At 30.8% G+C, this 19,979-nt stretch overlaps 1 protein-coding gene across 6 annotated transcripts in view; it reads left to right on the top strand.

Moving 5' to 3' along the window:
• LOC143066311 (pleckstrin homology domain-containing family G member 7-like) overlaps positions 1–19,938 on the top strand; it is a 145,057-nt gene extending 125,119 nt beyond the window's left edge. For 5 of the 6 annotated variants that reach the window (XM_076239291.1, XM_076239301.1, XM_076239292.1 and 2 more), the window contains 11 exons: positions 1,511–1,666; positions 2,343–2,438; positions 2,859–2,960; positions 12,513–12,629; positions 13,244–13,418; positions 14,253–14,368; positions 14,888–14,981; positions 15,608–15,690; positions 15,877–16,015; positions 16,784–16,881; positions 17,655–19,938. In XM_076239291.1, the coding sequence (XP_076095406.1) occupies positions 1,511–1,666; positions 2,343–2,438; positions 2,859–2,960; positions 12,513–12,629; positions 13,244–13,418; positions 14,253–14,368; positions 14,888–14,981; positions 15,608–15,690; positions 15,877–16,015; positions 16,784–16,881; positions 17,655–17,876 (1,398 nt within the window). In that variant the 3' untranslated portion in view covers positions 17,877–19,938. Of the gene's footprint in view, positions 1–1,510; positions 1,667–2,342; positions 2,439–2,858; positions 2,961–12,512; positions 12,630–13,243; positions 13,419–14,252; positions 14,369–14,887; positions 14,982–15,382; positions 15,691–15,876; positions 16,016–16,783; positions 16,882–17,654 lie in introns of those variants that run through there. The other variant, XM_076239302.1, reaches the window with a different exon arrangement.
• The last annotated feature ends 41 nt before the right edge of the window (positions 19,939–19,979 follow it).

Here is a 19,979-nt window from a genome sequence, read left to right as displayed (position 1 = left end):
GATTTATCAATATTTGAATTCTAGCAGGACAGTATCTTGATACTTTATTCAGAATAAACTTATCATAGATACCAGGATTGAATTGTATAATTATTCCAGACGCTCGTTTCGTCTACATTAGACTCATCAGTGACGCTCGAATCCCAAAAAGCTAAAAAGTTCAAACAAAGTACAAGTTTAAGAGTATTGAGGACCAAAATTCCTAAAAGTGTATTCACAAACAAAGAGTCTCGTAAAAATTTGTTAAAGGGGTTACCAATAACATAATCTTGTCACACCAATGCATATGGTTTAATCTTTTGCAAAAGTTATATTACTAGCGCTGATTATTTCCCAATAGTTTTTTTTCTGATGCTAAGATCTGTCTCTGATATCGGCCGCTCTCCCTTATCATATACTATATGCGTTGTACATGTTTGAAAATATAACATTCAGCGCCCGAAGAGTGGATAATGATGTTTTAAATGTTTGAATTGTTTTTTCATTCAGTTTATTGACCTTCATATTTACGATACTTAATTAGAATGAACGCAATGATATTATAAAAATTAAGATAAATAGGGTTATAGAGTGTAAATCATAATTATATATTTATATCTTTCATTATGTCTGATATAGTTATCATGCTTCCATTACTTTCAAGCTTTGATAGTTTTAGTCCAGATAAAACATTAATTATGAAATCCAAAACTTCTTGGAAAATATTATTTTTTTCTAATCAGTATGAATAAATCTTCAGGCTTATTAACTTTCAAAATAAAAGCTTTAGTGTCCTAATCCTTTTTATCATATGTCGTTTACTTAAGACTTTGAATCCAAATTTTACATTAAATATCTACTGAAACAGGAAGTATACCAAAATGAAACACCATGTCGAATTCTTAATTCGATTCAATACAATTCGTCGCTTAATAAGGAAATGCCTGTACAAATTCAGGAATGTGACATTTGTCTTCCATTCGTTTAAAGTGTTTAAGCAATCGATTTTGGCAATTGGTAAGGAATTTTTCCGATTTGATTTTTCCTTTGAGTTATTTTTAACACTTTGCCTGTTTTGCATGAATTTTGCTGTATATGCTGTATTTGGCTTAACCTTTCAAAATTTGAGTCATAAATTTCTACTTCGTTCTTTATTTTGTCATTTTATTCGAGCTTCACTAATGAGTCTTTTGTAAACGAAGTAAACGCGCGACAAGCGTACTAATATTAAAGCCTGGTGTCTATTATGAGCTAAGTAAGGAATTTTGATTGCGATTACATTCAAATATGTAGTGTATGTCCGAATTCACAACCATATATATATATATATATATATATATATTAACTTAACTTATCTATTATAATTTTCAATCTTTTTGATACGAGTAAGTATTATAATTTTAAATCTTTTTGATACGGGTATCATATTTGATAACTTTGACAATGCAAACGATCTATAAAATTTGAGAGTTGTTAAAGACTTATTCTTCTAATTTAACACAGAATGTTTGCATTCTTTGTTTATGTTTAGAATCTACATTGGTCAGATCTGATAGCCTGCTCAGATAAACAACCTGACCACAACGAACAAGTTATAGGTATAGAAAGGAAAAGAAGGGAAGCTGTTTGGGAGTTGTTCAAAAGTGAATGCGTATTCCTGATAGACCATCTCATGGTGATTAAACATGTATGTATAATTTATCAATACTGTTTTTGGGGTTTATGTAAAATGTAAACATGAAAGGCACTTGTCCGGTGACTTTTTTATAATCTTAGACATAAAAAACACGTCTCTTATAAGGTATAGCGGCATAAGTTTTTGCAAATAACTCCTTCGGTCATTTAGAAAGATGGCAATATGTAAGATCATTGTCAATTTGTTCCATTGTATTCTCAGGATTATTATATCACGTGAAAAGCATAATAAGAAAGTTTGAATTACTTGACATTCCAAAAAACGGACATAAATAATATAGAAACGGACATAAATAATATAGAAACGGACATAAATAATATAGAAACGGACATAAATAATATAGATTGTCTCAACCGTAGTAAGTGTACTTCGCATAAGATAAACGTCTTTTACAGTATTTTGGTATATATATGAAATTCACTCTATAAATATGTGGCCTGGATACACATGTTAGGTTTATTTGAATACTTTATTTAAAAGCAACTGATATTACTGCGTTATGTGGACAAATAATATTTTGGTATCCTCGCTTACGAATACGGTTTCGGACGCAAACGGATATTAGCAAATGTCCTATTCTTACTTTTTCTGATGTATTAAGTTTTTTCTATAAAGATAAGAACGTTAATGATTTGTCACGAATAATTATATAATTACTTTATATTAGTGCTTTATGGAACCACTGAAGAAGGTCCAAGTAGAAGGACATCTAATGTATGCTGAGCCACAAGACATTTTTGGAAATCTTGATGAAATATGTTATGTAAGTTTTAATCATTTATTTCTGAAAATATCAAAGGCCAAAGACGGAGGTATAATATAAGCAATTATCTTCACCCCTTAAAACTGCAAAGTTGTAAAGTATTCGAATTCTGTAGAAATGTCAAAATGAATAGTTTCTTTTAAGCGCAAACACATTCGTGCATTTGTGATTATTATATTCTATTGTGAATATCAACATTGCCACATAGTTAAAGGTAACATTAAATATGAGCAACACAATTTTCAACAATGTTTTTTTTTATATCTATATATGAGACAACACTGACCAATGGTTAGTTTCAATTCTTAAAAAGTTCACACAAAGAAAGTACAAGAGGTCATTTAATATTCGAAATTATTTAGTTCCATATACTAAAATATATGTACTACGTATTTTATTTAGATGTTATTTTTATTTCAGGTGAGTTATACGTTCTGTAAAGACTTCATTGCGGTTTTATTAAAAGATATGAGTTCGTCAGGATTTGGAAGTACCCGAGCATTGCTTAAAGCTTTTGACAGGGTAAGTATTTAGATCTATAGAGATATATAATAAACACTGTTCTTAGTACCGATATAATCGGGGGAAGAGTTATTCTTAAGAGTTTTAATGCTTACCATATCTCTCTCTTGATCAAGTCATGAATAAGACAGTTGTTTTCCCTTCGTTCGTTCCGATTGATGATATAGTCGACCTGTGATTTTTTCAGGTTTTATGGACCCACCTTTTGAATTAACGTTAGAGTTTGGTATTTTGTTAATTATTTTGATGTTACATCATCAATTTATATATTAACCTTTTTGATAAAAGTGCTTGTCACATTCATTTTCGTGTTTGTTATCTCTTGCTTAAAAACATGCAGGATATTAAAGCATGGCTGCTAATTACAGGAATTAACTTTCTTCGGTTTTTGAAATTTGATCACCACAACGGACAAGTCAATAGATTTATTGCATGCAGTAGTTTAAATCAATTTAACTTTTCCCTATATAGCTTCTCGTTTAAGATTTTTCATGATAGGAACTAGGCCAAGCAAACTGTTATATTGATGGATGTCTATTTAATCTGTACTTTATTTCTTGCTCGTTCTCATAACTGGCTTTTTAAAAGCATTACGACATGAGTAAAACAAGGAATATATCAGTGTTTGATTAGGCTATTCCATAAATTCACACAACAAGACTGCTGCTTTGATTGTTTAAATACCCAGTAGAATAGTAGAACGCCCTACACTTATGTAGGTCTGCTTGGATCTTATCAAATAATTCGATCTAAAGCCGCCGAGGGTCCATCTTCTTTACTGGTATAATATATCTTGAACATTAGAAAATATCAATAAATGTTTGATCTAGTTAAAACAAAATGATTATGTGCATTACATATTAATTTGTTATAAAACAGATAAATAGTATGCTCGAAGCAAATAAACGGAATGTTTGGTTTTGATCAGCATTTGACATTTAACAGATATATGTAACATGCCTGTAACAACAATACAAGCAGAAAAGCTTCAAAACCGACTTTTTGAAACTAGCTTTCTGTGGTTTTAACACTCAAAGACACAGTTTCAAATTTCATATCGTTAACGATTAGGTAATGTTAGGTTTGTAATATATAATTTCCACTTTGCTCACTTCAGAGGAAAATAAACTTTTGCTTTGAAAAGTGATAGGAAACAGTTTGAACATGTTGTATTTTTCGGTTTTAGTTTTGCGTGGTTTTGACATACATATTTACGTGTTTTTAGTTTTCTAATCACAATGTCAGTTTATATATTTATGTCTTAATTTTAGGTGTAAAACTACCATTTCACATGTGTTGCCGTCTTGACCATTCAAACAACTTGAAATATATGTTGTCATAATTTTATTATTCATTTTTATTAAAATTCGCAATTTGAAATTCATAGTCATATAGTGTAACTAGGACACCAAGTAGCAGGATGTCTGTAAACAGTTAAAATGTACTTTATTTACATTATACCGTTTCTATGCATTATCACGTCTCGCGTTTTTTAATAATGTGAATCATCTAACAATCGATGTAAATTTCATCAAATTTCCGTTTGTGTGATTTATGAGAGCATAATTATTATTATGTTGTATTGCCTAAGTGAATATTGTAGAATAATACGACTCGTTCGTTCATATTGAAATAATAAAACACTACTGTTGAAATTGTATACGTAATCAACATGAAGAATAAATCTCTTTGGAATTTCATTTTGCCCACACACGTATCAATAACCAAAAATGAACCCTACTAATGTAATTGCTACATAACGATATTCGTTTTAAACGTTTTCCTTCTAAATACATTCCATTTTGTTAAGAGACAGATAGTATGACTCTTGTATCCGTTTGTCTATCTTATTTCAGTGTGTTGATTACTAGTAAACGGTTCTTCTATATATTAGTCGACGTGTCCGTCCATTTTATAATTGATAACTTCATTCTTATAAAAAATAGAATCACAAAAATACTGAACTCCAAGGAAAATTCAAAAAGGAAAGTCCCCAATCAAATGGCAAAATCAAAAGTTCAAACACATCAAACAAATGGAAAACAACTGACATATTCCTGACTTGGTCCAGACATTTTCTTATGTAGAAAATGCTGGATTGAACCTGGTTTTATAGCTAGCTAAACCTCTCACTTGACAGTCGCATCAAATTCCCTTATATTGGCACCGATTCGTGAACAAAACAAACAGACACAATGGGTAAAAATGTCAAAAATAGGGGTACAGCAGTCAACATTGTGTTATCATCTTAATCACTATAAGAACAACAAATGTAACGCAGAAGCACAAGAAGGCATACATCAAAATTAACATCCTTATTATGCTTATATTATACGATTTTATTTAAAATAATTTAAAACGTAAAATGCACCCATGAACAATGGAAGGTTTTAAGTACTGGTGTAAAATTGCGCGTTTGAAATTTGCACAGGTAGACATAAAATAATTTTGTCGTTCAAAGTATGGCGGGATACATAAATACAGTCATATAAAATAGATATAACAAAAACAGACTTAACAGTAAAAGTATTAATAATAAATAAAATAATAGTGTGGTTCAAGGTATGACGGGATACAGAGTCACGTCAAATGTATATCACAAAAAACAGACTTAACAGTAATAATATAGATAAATAAAGTAATTTTGTCATTCAAAGTATGACAAGATACATAGATAACAGAGTCACATCATAAAATAATTTTGTCGTTCAAAGTATGATTGGATACATAAGCACAGAGTTACGTCAAATGGATATCTCAAAAAACAGACTTAACAGTAAAAGTAATATTAATAAAGACAAATAAAAGAATAGTATAACACGTTATTAAGATGATGAACAACGTCAGTACGCAAAATCTATACTTCAAGACCATCGTGTATTATTTGTGAAGTTGATACGGAATATTTATCAACAAGTTCTTGGTACCTTCCGATGAACTTGTTTAGAAAAAGGACGAGACGTTCTTTGACATAAAGGTGTCCTATTGTTATGAAAACTGTGAAGAATGTACGTATTTACTGCTCTCGGCTCATCGCTTCATGTAAAGTAACGGAACCTATCGTGATCGGCCGTTTTGGAAATTTGAGCGTAAACGTTACATGCATTCTTGTTAGTGAGCACTTATGTTAGGTTGTTGATTTTATAAGTTTCAAATGAAATCTGTTATATAAGGGTTTCATTTCGTTGGATGGAAAACTGATTTCTTGATGTTGACCCTATTAGATAATTTTTATATAATAACATCTAAGGTCTAGGGAACGAAAACATAATATTGAAAAATGAATAAGTAGAAAACAAATGTTATTTTCTCTTCTATTCACACTCTTTGACGGATACGGTTATCTTTTATAAAGCTGTTCATAATATCGATTTTTTACTTATTGTAAAATATAAATGATAAAAAGATTCAGTCCGCCTGCTTCATTCTTAAAAAAGGGGCGAGAGATACCAGAGGGAAATTCAAATTCACATGTCTGAAATAAACAGACAACGCCATGGCTTCAAAAAGATCAATAGAGAAACATAATACACAAAATATCACACTTTAAACTTAAGACTGCGCAACACGAACCCCAACAAAACTCGGAGATATTATAGGTGCTTCGGTACTTACAACTTCATATGGTCAGTCAGGGTCTTTCTTCAAACTTCTACAATATATGCAATTCGATATAATCTTTGAGGAAAATTGTCTTAACATGCAGGATATATTTGTTGTAGTCAGAATCCTAAACTCCCTTCGTTTTTCAAGAATTATCATCGAATTACTTCTTCTCATTAGCAATGATCTAGTATGTCATATTAGAAGTTGTTTACCTTGACCTAGCACCCAAGTGACCTCTTGTTGTACATGTGTTTTACTAATTCTTATGTGTTTATTTGGTACCCTGTGGAATTTTTATTAAACCTTCCTCCTCTTTAAAATTATGGTATATAGTCATTGAAGGGACCGATTGACATCTAGTTTTTTGGTCAATGAGACCTTCGAACTGAACAAAGAAATAACACGACAGGTGCCGTATACGATGCAGGAAATGCTTACCCTTCCGGAGCACCTGATTTTACTCCCGATTTTTAGGGGAGTTCGTGTTGTTTCTAATTTATCATTTGTAACTGTTGATGTAAATGTCTTTTGGTTTGATGAGTCTTTGTTTACTCCTTGGTTGTGATTGTTAGTTGTCAGTTTATTTTCGATTTATGAGTTTGAGTGTCCCTCTGCCATCTGGTATCTTTCGTCCCTCTTTAATTGTCCCCTCCTGTTTGCTCGATCGTTGTTCTTGGGCACTTTTGTGATCGTTACTACTGTCGTACTGCTTTTCAAAATGTAATGAAAGTGTCACAGAAAAATGTTTAAGATTACCTCTATACATGCTAGTCAGGACATCGTCATATCTAACCACTACCTTACAACTGTATACGTATGTACCTCGTATTTAGTCCTTACAAATCATTTAATCGAAACCTTCGAAAGCTTGACCATATTATGCCATAGTGCAGTTTTTATTTTATTGTTTTATCTATATAAATGTTGTTAGGTTTCCCTTACAGACTTACAGAGGAGGACGTATAATTCATTGAGCTATTCATACAGTACCTCAAGTTTGGTCTTCTCGTTTTTATAATTGTTTAGGTCTTTGACCTTTGCTTTTCGCATGTACTCTTATTACCATAAAGTCATCATTGATACCAGGATTAAATTTAGTATATACGCGAGACACGCGTTTCTTCTACAAAAGACTCATCAGTGACAGTCGAATCCAAAAAAGTTAAAAAGGTCAAATAAAGTAGGAAGTTGAAGAGCATTGAGGACCAAAATTCCTAAAAGTTTTGCCAAATACAGCTAAGGTAATCTATGCCTGAGGTAGAAAAGCCTTAGTATTTCAAACAATTCAAAAATTTGTAAACAGTAAATTTATAAATATAACCATATCAATGACAATTCATGTCAGTACAAAAAGTACTGACTACTGGGCTTGTGATACTCTCGGGAAAATAAATCTCCATCAGCAGTGGCTTCGACCCACATTTTACTATAAGTAAAAACGAACGCTGAAAATCAGTACACATCCTAACTACCTCTTCTTAAGTTTTATTTGCGAATTGATTATAGTTTACATCTCTGTAACCAGTGAGACAAACTTAGTTCATGAATCTATGAAACATATTATCTGAATAAAATTCGTCTAGAGTTTCTCTAATGGACATTAATGAAAACTAATTGGCGCACAATTCCCATTTATTTCATGATTGATAGTAAGTAAATTCGTTGAAATTTAATGTGTTTTTTAATTGAAAAAAAAAATGAAATATTCATGTCTATTTGCTGCTTTTCTTTTACTAATTTTTTCACAATAAACTTATCCATAAAGATCTCTTCAAATCATTAAAAGTTTGATTTTTTGGTTTTTCCCAATTGCATAAACAATAAACATAATGAGGGAATTTTTGTTTTAACAAATCAAAATTGATAATTAGGACGATTTTATAGAATAAGACTTCAAAAAATGAGAACGCCATATGATATATTTCGAGAAACACTATTCCTACATAAATAACGCAATATAATAACTGCGTCATACTCTTTTTATTGTATAGTAGAAAATAGTGAAATGACACTCTTTCATAAATCTGTGGTATAAACCATACTCATATACACATAACTCAATTCCTCTTAGTGTCAGGTTGATCTACATCATAATCTGTTATTTTGTCTGAGTGCTTCTACTTCATTCATATATTGACCTCAATATATTATGTTGTGACATATTGCGTTTCTATAGTGATTGAAAACACAACAGAAATTTTACTATCCACGAACCAGAATGTTTTTTCTTCATTAAGTTGTCAGATTGGTATAAAAGAATTAGAATCAGTTGTGTATGGTTTTGTAAAATAATATTCATCTTGTCTTAGCGACTGCAATCGATAAAGAAGACGTAATTATAGCAACGCACAAGTAGTTGCGTCTTCCTTTGTTACAGTTAATTTGGATGTTTAACTGAATTGATTGTCATTTAGCAGTTACAATCTGATATTTTACAATTATTGAAGTATGAAAGACCTGTATAAATGATAAATTGTGACATGGACCTTTATTAGGTATTTTTGTTGGTTGTAAAATTACAATGAAATAAAATGCCAAACAAAATAATGAAAGTCTAAAAGTTTAACTCTTACTTCATTTTGTTCATAGAGTAAACACTTTGAGTATATTGTAAGTATAAACAAAAGTAAAGCAAATAAATTTAGAATATGATAGTCAATAAAAAAATTCATCATAGATACCAAATTTTATGATATGTACATCAGATGCGTTTTTCGTCTACATGGACTTATCCGTAACGTCCGAAGAATTTTTTTTTAAAAGGTCAAATATATAAAGAAGTTTGATGAGCATTGAGGTTAGCATATAATTAAGAACATATCCGTTATGATTCGTGTCAACAGAGAGGTGCTACCTGATGGGTTTGTAATACTTCCTTAAAGGAAACATTCACTACGAGTGGCATCAATATGGGAATTTGAATCATAATTTATAATAGTTTTTTATCAAACTATTAGTTTAAACATATGTAAAGGATATAAAGCCGATAACAGTCGATTCTGTAAAATATTGGGCAGGTATGAGGTCGCAGGCGAAAGACCTGTTCAATATTTTACAGAATGGACTGTTAGAGGCTTATATCTTACTTAAAACATTGTTTAACACGTCAAAAAGGTGACAAAATGCAATCAAATAAAAAAAAAAATATTTTCATGAACTGTGAAAATCGTTTTGTGAATAAACTTTCTTTACATTGAAAATTATCCTACATGTTCCCCTTTTAAACAGTAAGTCAACTTAAACAATAGAAAAAAGAAAGTACAGCTGAAGGTAAACATTGTCAACATGTATTGCTACATTTAGATTAAGACTCAGGGTATGCGTATCAGATTTTTGCGTGCGAAAGGACTACATTTAATATACTCCGTGAATACCTTGACATGCGTTTTGTGTTTCCAAATGAATAAAGACGTTGAAAGTATATTCCTAATGCAAAAAACGAAGAAAGTGTTGATTAGTGCTTGTGCTGTTTCAAACTTTGGATTAAAATAAAATGTGTATTTAGATATATTCGATTTAAGTGTGGATTACATGTACAAAGAGGATATAGTTTTAGCAGCTGATAAAGACAGGTTTTATATATATTATATTTCAAAATGTAGTCCTCTCCTTTCAATTTCTTGTTTCTTCTCGGGTTTCATTTCTGACTAGGTGAAAAAAAAACACATGTGAAGACAGGTTTACGATGAACCATATGAATGCACCGCAGTCGATTTTGTTTCAAATATATAATTTATAGGAACAAATGAAAAGATAAAAACAATTTTACATTTTTTTGTTCTTCATCGGAATTTTCAAGAGAATGTGAATGTTTACCCAAACTGTACCATCTGATAATCAATCTTTTTTATCGATTGTTTTCCTGTAAGGTCATGTCACTTCTTTTTTTTTCGTTTATTTGTGTATTGAAGTCCCTTGTGTTGTTTTGTTTTTAATAATAACGGAATGTATTTTGTAACTCGATTTCCTTTTGCAATAAACCCTCTCTCTTTCATACAACGATCACTACGAACAAAGTGCGAATCGAACACACGGTTGGTTTGTTTAACAGATAACACGCAGTAATGTTTCCTTAATTCTGCTTAAATTCCCATATCCATCGTCGTTCATAAGCGAAATGTTGCATTATATTTATATTCAAGCAATCATATCAGACCTGAAAATAATAACAACTATTGTAGTCCCGTAGTTCATGCAGTAGGTTCTAGATTTGCGCTTTTATACAGGATGAGGTTTATGTTGTTTATGGTCCTTGTATTGCTGCGTGATCTATCAAACGTTAGAAGCATTACTTTATTGGGATGTTTTTTTTAATTGTAGAAGACAATGATGTAAAAATAATAATAGCAACACCAGAGGTCAATTTTGATAACCAAAGACGGACGAGTATAAATCATTTGGTAGTGTAAAAATCAATTTGAAAGTGATTTTTGTTTCTCAGGAAACTGTTTTGACGAGTTACAAAACTATTGTATGGGAAGAATTAATTGTCATTTGTTATTTGGTTGTATTTTTTTCTTTTCACATGATAAAATATTGGCGATATTGAATTTTTATCTTAGATTAAAACATTGTTTTGGCGTTATTGTATTGTTGTACCTGTTGTTTATTTCAGTGATTGGACTATCACTTACCTGTAAGATTCAGTAATGTTACCTTCAACTGTCCAATATTTTAAAGAAAGAGGAGGGCTGTTCTTGAAAATATTGGACAGCTAAAGGTAACATAATGGTTTCTTACAGGTAAAAGATAGTCCAATCACTAAAATAAAGAACGGGCACAACAATAGAAAGACGTCACAACAATGTTTTAATTATTGATAGTGGATCGGGAAACAAGTTATTGTAACTTATATTAATCCCTTTCCACTTTGCGGGTGTGAGTACTTCCTTGTAGCGACATTAACCTACTCTTTTTCGAAATCTAAAAGGGTGTCTTTTACGTGCAAGACATATACCTCGCTCTTAACACGGGTCAGCTATTTACCGTCCCTTTACGACTGACTGACATCGTTTCTCAAAACCGTACTTGCAAATAGTGCCAAGGGAGAGCAGAAAATTCAGTCCCTGAAATTGTCTCTCCGGAGTGGAGAGCGAATCAAGAACCTATGTGTTAGTATTCCGATGCGCTAACCACTTCACCACGGCTCTCTACAATTCAATCAAAAATACATATAAATGTATACTTATTTTGGACTGCGTACTTATATTAAGATTTTTAAAAATTTTGTTTTTTAGTCTGAGTTATTTAGTAAATTGTTTGGTTTCTTACTGCGCTGAGATGAACGAAAGGAATTCGATCCTCACTGGACGTGTTTTGTCTGCATCCGGTCTAATTCTAGGAAAAAAGTTATTAAAACGCTTTATCCATTATCGACCACTAATTAATATTGATACAATGAGATTTACCTCCAAAGATAGGTTGACTGACCTTTGCAGCCATTTTTTGGGAGAATTAATATAATATCTAATAACTTGACAACTAATATTTTGCAAGTTCAATTAAAATGCTTATAAAGTTTAAGTATTGTGTTTTGATGTTCCTCACTTTCTTGAAAATGTTAACATCTGTCAAAACTGAATATTTTGAAATCAAAATTATATGCTGAAATGTATTATACAATAAGTATTTTGAGTATTGCCAAAATGACATTCCTCACATTATGTTTAAGAGTAACTCAACAAAGTGATAGATGATTTATAGCTATAATACTCCAAAATACAAACACGGAGAGTAAAACAGAATGTGATTTGGTGCTTTTGAAGCGATTCTGGATTTATATATATTGGGAACGCACACAAAGTGTCAAACAAATAAGAACAAGAACAACCGCATTAGCTATTACGGCAAATGTCGATGCTTTGAGATTTAGATGAATATTATGCTATCTATGTCGTTATTATGTTTTATCTTTTAATTAACAGACTGTTTTACTTTTCATTTCAGTTCATAACACATTCAAAGGATGGTGGTGTGTACCATACTTACTGCCTTAATTATACAAACGCCCTCACATATATAGATAAACTCAGGTGTCGTGACGATTTTGCAGAATTTGAGAAGGTAAATTTCATTTGATTGTATGTATAAATTACAGTATAAACATTTATTTACTTGCCACACCGGTAATGTTCCATCTATGATATTTTTGCTGTGTAAAGCTGTATGCCTATGTTAAAATCAAATTACCAGTACACATATTATGCCCTCATTTCTCAGATATACAAATCAGAGTACTTTTAAATACATTTCTTCTTTCAAAAATAACATATCTTTCATATGAGACATTTTAAGGTATTATTTAACTGGGCTAAAAATGCCATGTTATGTCTGAAAAACTAGTCACCAAACGATACATTCAAACGTGTTTCTTATATTATCGAAGCGCGTAAAATATATGCCACTATATACACGGCTTAATATCCCTCTTTAACTTTGGATTATATCTTGATACAGACGAAGCAGGAGATTCTCTTCTAGTTGATGCACTCCGTCTCGATTTGCACAAAGTTTTTCTTTTGATCAGTTCTATATTAAAAGGGTGTTAACATGTGTTGCCTCTTATAAATTGGCTGTTTCAAAGTATAAGTTAAGATACCTGTCTTTGTTGCATTCGTTTGATATCCTTATGTTTCACATATTATCGTTTAAACATTTTCAAAATATGTGTTTTTCAGTGGTGCGAACAAGACCCGCGCTGTAAACGATTGCAACTTGCGGATCTTTTAGTGGCGCCAATGCAACATGTGACCAAGTTTCCCTTGTTATTGGCAAACATTCGAAAATATACAGAGAATGAAGAAGAAATAGCAATGTTAGCAGATACGATAGATAAAATGGGTTACTCGTTACGTAAGTTACTTGACAGGTGGAATTTTGTTTTTCTTTCATTTACGAGATTTTGCCAAAACATAAAGAAGAATCTTATCTAACTAAGGTAGGACGTATAATTTTATCAAATCATTTGTACAAATAAATAAATGTTTCATAAAATATAACTTATAAAATCGAATTAATGTGATTATAGAATTACTAGTATGGAAAACGAAAAATCATTTATTTAGTTTTGTTTTAGGAACATAGAATTTCCTCTTCTTTTTTTCTGTGCTTGTTGAAACATGTACATTCGTTGTTGATACATGTACATTCGTTTAGATTGAAGAAAGATAAAAGGACAATTTGACTTAAAGCTTAGACAGAACAATACTGATATGATATGATCCTTCTAATGTTAATGCCAAATTGGAGTTTTGACCCCAATTTCACAGTCTACCGAACATAGAAAATAATAGAGGGCATTCGTGTACTATCGACACATTCATTTGGTTCTGAATCCTTGATAAGTGTATTATAGTGTGATGTTTTGTCTCAATTTTTCACGTCACATACTTTACAGTAGTTGTCGTTTGTTTATGTAATTTGTACGTGTTTCTCGTTTCTCGTTTTTTATATAGATTAGACCGTTGGTTTTCCAGTTTGAATGGATTTACACTAGTAATTTTGGGGCCCTTTATAGCTTGTTGCTCGGTGTGAGCAAAGGCTCCGTGTTTGAGGCCGTACATTGACCTATAATGGTTTACTTTTATAAATCATTATTTGGATGGAGAGTTGTCACATTGGCACTCACACCACATCTTCTTATATCTTTTTACAAATATATAAAGTATGATCATGGTTTTTTTATAGAACAAATGGAAGACAAAATGCGGTTGGCAAAGAATTATGAACGGTTGCAAGAAATCCAAAGACAGCTAGTATGGCCACCGGTTACCGATTTTGACCACAGAATTTTTATTCCAGAGGTACATTCATCTGTTATACACTGAATGCCATTTTCATTAACATCGACAAAAGAGAGATAACTGTTTGTGTAAATAGAAAGAAGGCAATATACATTTCTCAATCTTAAAGGTTAACAATAATCAGTCGTAGCAAGGTTAACATGGTAGTTTACGAAAACTTAATAAAATGCTTACCATTACAGTTCGAATATCGTTTTTGACGAAGGCTAGATGTCAAATGATCGGTAAACAAATATTTTATTCAAAACTTCATCATCTTATTTCAGTAACTTTATTACACTTTTAATCCAACAATTTCTACATACGAAAATATCCGTACTTAGTCAGAAATATGACAGTTGTAATCCATTCATTTGATGTGTTTGAGTCTTTGAATTTTTCATTTGATTACATACTTTCCATTTTGAATTTCCTCGGAGTTCGTTTTTTTGTTATGTTTTTTTGTTGTTATTGATATAAAAATGTGCATTTGGAGCTTTACATTAACTTTATTATGACTTGTTATTTTTATTATTGTAGTATCTGAAAACAACACTTTTACGACAACCATGTGAGAAATTATTATGTTGTCCAACCAGACAATTGATTCATGAAGGGCCATTAACGCTTGTTGGTAAGTAGGTTTAGCAATCAATGTTTTAACGTAGTATTTTTCGCCATAAATGTTCACTAAAAATGTTATGAAGTTTTAGCATCAAATGATATGTTCTATTTACTATATTTTAGATACATCTTTTGAACAAATTATTCAAAATGGATTATATGTTATTGTTTAAGTTTGACATTTACGAGATTTTCAGATATAATATTTTAAAAAGTATCAAATCGTTTGTCACGAGTATGATTGATACCTTTTTGAATCGTCAGTCACTTTGAGACAATGAAATATAGTTGATATTTCATGTTAGTACTAAGATGCAGTATATTGTTTTAATTGAAGCTTACTATCAAATTTATTTAAAAATTGCAAATAAATCACAAAAAATACTAGTCTATTTTTTTTCTATATTTCAGCAAAGGAAGTAAACATAAGACTTGCGGGTAGCTTCAAATAGAAGTCCAACAACACATAATAAAAAAACAACATGGGAAAAAAGACTTACAAAGAGATGAACTGCAAAAACAAAAACATGAAATAAAAGAAAAATGAGGATAACTCTTACAAAGATATATATGCATTAAGCTCTTAAAACTACTACAATACATAATGGTGATTTTTTATAATTGTTTTTTTTTCAGAGACAACTAAATCCACAGATGTGTACCTATTTTTATTTGATGATATTTTATTAATAACCAGGAGTAAAAAAGGAACCAGAAAAGTAAGTTTATCTGACATTGAGGCTGTTAAATGTATTATCATAGATGTTTTCACCAAACATGTGCAATATTTGTTAGAGGAAGGTGATTTTTCCTTAATATTTATGAGTATTTGATAACACATTTGCATCATGGTTAAGGACATTGATATTGTTGTTCATCATAACTAAATAACTTTTTTATTACAGAAACAATCAATTAATGAACCAAACCTCACAAAGCTACAATCCTCTAGTCAGTCGGATAAAACACAATACACTGTACATCGACAACCCATTGCTCTGGACAGATTGAGTGTCCATGATGTCTCCCAATCGGAAGCTGCAGGTAATGTCATAATTATCTTTTCATAATTGTCTGTTGCAATCTTAGCTTTCTACAAACTGAGGCTCTATGGTGTAAAACAGTTTATTTATGTATAATTGAGGAGGTCATAGATTTCTCAGACTGCAAATAACGCTTGAATATATAGTGCATGTAAGAGGTCACGAACGTATTTTGATGTTAACGACAGCATATGATACCAAAATTAACTCATCATATATACCAGGACTAAATTTTAAATAGTACGCCAGACGCGCGTTTCGTCTACAGAAGACTCATCAGTGACGCTCGAATCCTAAAAAGTTAAAAAGGCCAAATAAAGTACGAAGTTGAAGAGCATTGAGGACCAAAATACCTCAAAGTTTTGCCAAAGGTAGAAAAGCCTTAGGGACATTCAAGCGCATTAGTCCGACAAAAATGATAATAAGACTAATAAAAGAATATAAAACATAGCATAGAAACCCAAAGAGTGAGCATTGAACCGAAGAAGATATCAGGTGCTTCGAAAGGTTTGTTAGTGTACCAATATGTATAAAATGGTGAACGTGACTACCGAATTGAATTAGTTAACAACAGCAAAGTATGCAAAGGAAACCGACGTCAATCATATTGATATGCAGTCATTTTAATTGCATTGAAACCAAACACTTAAATAACATGAACATATTTGATATCACAGTTTTTACTCTTTTAATAAAATATATAGAATTTCAACTTGATAAATTTGAATGATCAAGGAATAAATAATAAAACACAGTTTGTTTGTTTTAGCAAATGGAATTAAGTGTGCCTTTGTAATAGTACAGATTAGCAGATTTCAACAGATAATTGGTGTTTATACAATGAGCTGTCCAAGTGATGCCTCAAAGGTAATATGATTGTCTGTTTAGCAATATACATTTGTACACTTGAATTGGTAAGATTATAATAGGAGCTGTTTTGTTGATGCTGGTTTTGTTTAATATATGTTTAGGGTAGAAGTGTTTCACATTGTACCCTTTGGTCACTTTCAAACAGAATCACTCTTGGTTAATTTGTTTATTTGAATATTTCTCTAACTGCGAGTATAACATTCATCTGTTATTGTATGTATTTACACATGCTTTTGTATTTAAATATACTAATAATACTGTTATAGAAGTTTGAACAATGATAATTTTGTTTGAATGCCTTAAATATACTACTAATGGTGCTTACCCCAACTGTTTTTGGTGAACGAGATTATTTTGTACACAAAGGTCGTTGTTTTGCAGTGAAACTTAAATTAAGGTTTCTATGTTGTGTCTTGTGTCCTATTATTTATCTGTTTGTCTTTTTCTTTTTTAGCCAAGTCTTTGTCAGTTTATTTTCTATCTATGAGGTTGACGGTTCCTCCGGTATATCTCGCCCCTGTTTTTTGATACTCTACTACTTTAAATAGTGTTATAGTAACTAAGTATTTGAAAAGTTTGCCTCCACAGTTAGGTACCAGCTCATAAAACGAATATTCAAATACAATATTCGTTTTAATCTTTATTCATATTTGTAACGTTTTACAATGAGCATTCCTCATAGCAATAGTCAATGAAAATGTTTCTAACACATCAGCATGAACATGCGTACATGCGTATGTATTATTTTGAAATCAAATATTTTATTTCAGAATGCATGGTTAGAAAAATTAGCGCAGGCGAGGGGACAGTTTTCAACTGAGGATTTTAGTAGCAGCAGTGGCAGCACATTTAAAGACAATGACATGTCATCAGTGAACTCAATAGAACGATCTATATCTCATCCATCTACTTCACCCGGCAGACATCAGAGACATATTGTATTGCATAATCATCACACTAAATCAAACTCTGTAGATTCTGTATATATCTAAATCTTCCCATGGAAGACATTTTCATTCCTTATATTTTTGTACCTATAAGTGCTGCAATATTGATTGTAAAGTTATGTTAAGATTTGTATATACTATTACACTAAAGAATATGTAATACTTTAAAATATATAATTCGATGTAAATCAATTTATACTGCTAATATCCGAATATTATATATTCTAAAATTAACTAATTCAGGATTATAACCTCAAAGTGTAAAAAATGTATCTAAGATATATTTCCTCATTCTCAATTCATAGATATGTTTTGTCTGTACTAAGGATATTTATAGGATAAGAATGAAAAGTTAATCAAGAGAACACCAAATTATACTAAAAAAAGACATAACAAGGTTAAAACACACCAAAATGGTTTTAGTGAAATAAAATAAGATTTTAAACAAACAAGATGTAATAAACAATAATACCCCACGTACCAATACCTATAAAAACTAACTCTATCAAACTCTTTATAGTTACTACCAAATCATTATACTCTATGTATACAGAACTTATTGGTTTACTGCTTATCAATATAATATTTTTAAACTAGAAGACGGTATATATGAATTTATTTTATATAGAATATAAAAGAGATGGGGTATACCTGCCATTGGGACAACTATCCGCCAAAGTTCGAATGAAGTGGATGTTAGTCATTGATCTATTTTGATTACGTAAATCGTTTAGGGCAATGTGTCTCTATTACAATTCTTTAATGATATTAATATTTACTTTATTTGTTTTTTTCCATACACCATAAGTTAGAAATAGTAATTTTTCATACCCCCTTATACTTGATGTGTTCCATCGGTTTTAATTTGTAACCCGGATCTATTTTATATCAATCGATGTATGACTTTTGAATAGGGGTATAGACCTGTTGCGTTTATTTTATAAAGCATTGGTCGCCTTAGTAGTGATGTATGTAACAAAGAAACAGAAAATCGAACTACTTTGTATTTTAATTGTAAGACTACTTGTTTTAGTTCTTTGTACCCTTTATCCTAGATTAAATAGTATTGATAACTTTACCTCAACAAAATTGCTTATGTAAATGTGTTATTGCTTTCAAGAGACAAAATACCGCTCACTCCTATTATAGCGTTACCAAACTGTGATCTTAGCTTTCAAATGTCGTAATTAATGTTAGTTTAGATATAGGGACAAAGTCCCGGGTCCCTCAGTTCCGAATCAGGGATAACCCATTTGTACCTTTGTAGTTTGAAGTATATGTGAATGTTATCATTGTTAATATTTTCATCCTTTTTAAAAACCTTTCATTCAATGATCGAGGATCAGATTGTGATTTTAATTTTGTTTCCAGTCGATATTTTTGTATGATGGTAAAGTTTCTGTATTTGTATAACTTAATGGTAAATTCCTACAGTATAAAACATTTGACTTTTCAAAATTGTAAAAAGACAAAAACCTTCCTACGTTTTTGTACAATTGGCCCATTATAAACAAAAATGTGCATACTATAATATTATCAATGTAGCAATTGATAAGAAATTTGATATCAGATTAATAGAATTTTTACATCAGTTGAGTGTATGCATGAAACATTATTTCTCTTTATTTTTTTGGCACAAGACAGAAAAGTGAAATGTAGAAAAAAATAATAAAATATTTTTAAAATGTATAAACAAAAATACCAAACTCCTTTGTAAATTTAGATAAAGGAAGGCAATAAAACCTGGAAAAAATCAAGCAAGAGATTATATCAACCAATGGAAAGAAGGGAAACAATGCGTTGATGTGAATATTTATATAAAAATTGATCTTATGATTTGAATATTTATATAAAAATTGATCTTATGATTTAACCATTCTCTTCTTTTTCATATCTTTAGCTTTTTCATATTTGTCTTTCATTTTAATGAATGAATTGGTATTAGTTCACTTGTTCAATCTTATGTACATAGTAAAAGTATGGATATAAAATTATATTATATTGGTGCAGTGACACCCTAAATTATTGTTATGAAAATGTTGTCTGTTTTCTTATTTTTTAAACATGACAATCTGTTATTTGTTTCAATTAAACTTGTATAAAAATTTGTGTTTGTTGTGTTATCAAACATGATCTCATCCCTGTGTA

This window comes from Mytilus galloprovincialis, chromosome 1 (genome assembly GCF_965363235.1).
Source record: "Mytilus galloprovincialis chromosome 1, xbMytGall1.hap1.1, whole genome shotgun sequence".
In the NCBI taxonomy this organism is placed as follows: Eukaryota; Metazoa; Mollusca; class Bivalvia; order Mytilida; family Mytilidae; genus Mytilus; species Mytilus galloprovincialis.
This window is presented reverse-complemented; position numbering and strand designations above follow the sequence as displayed.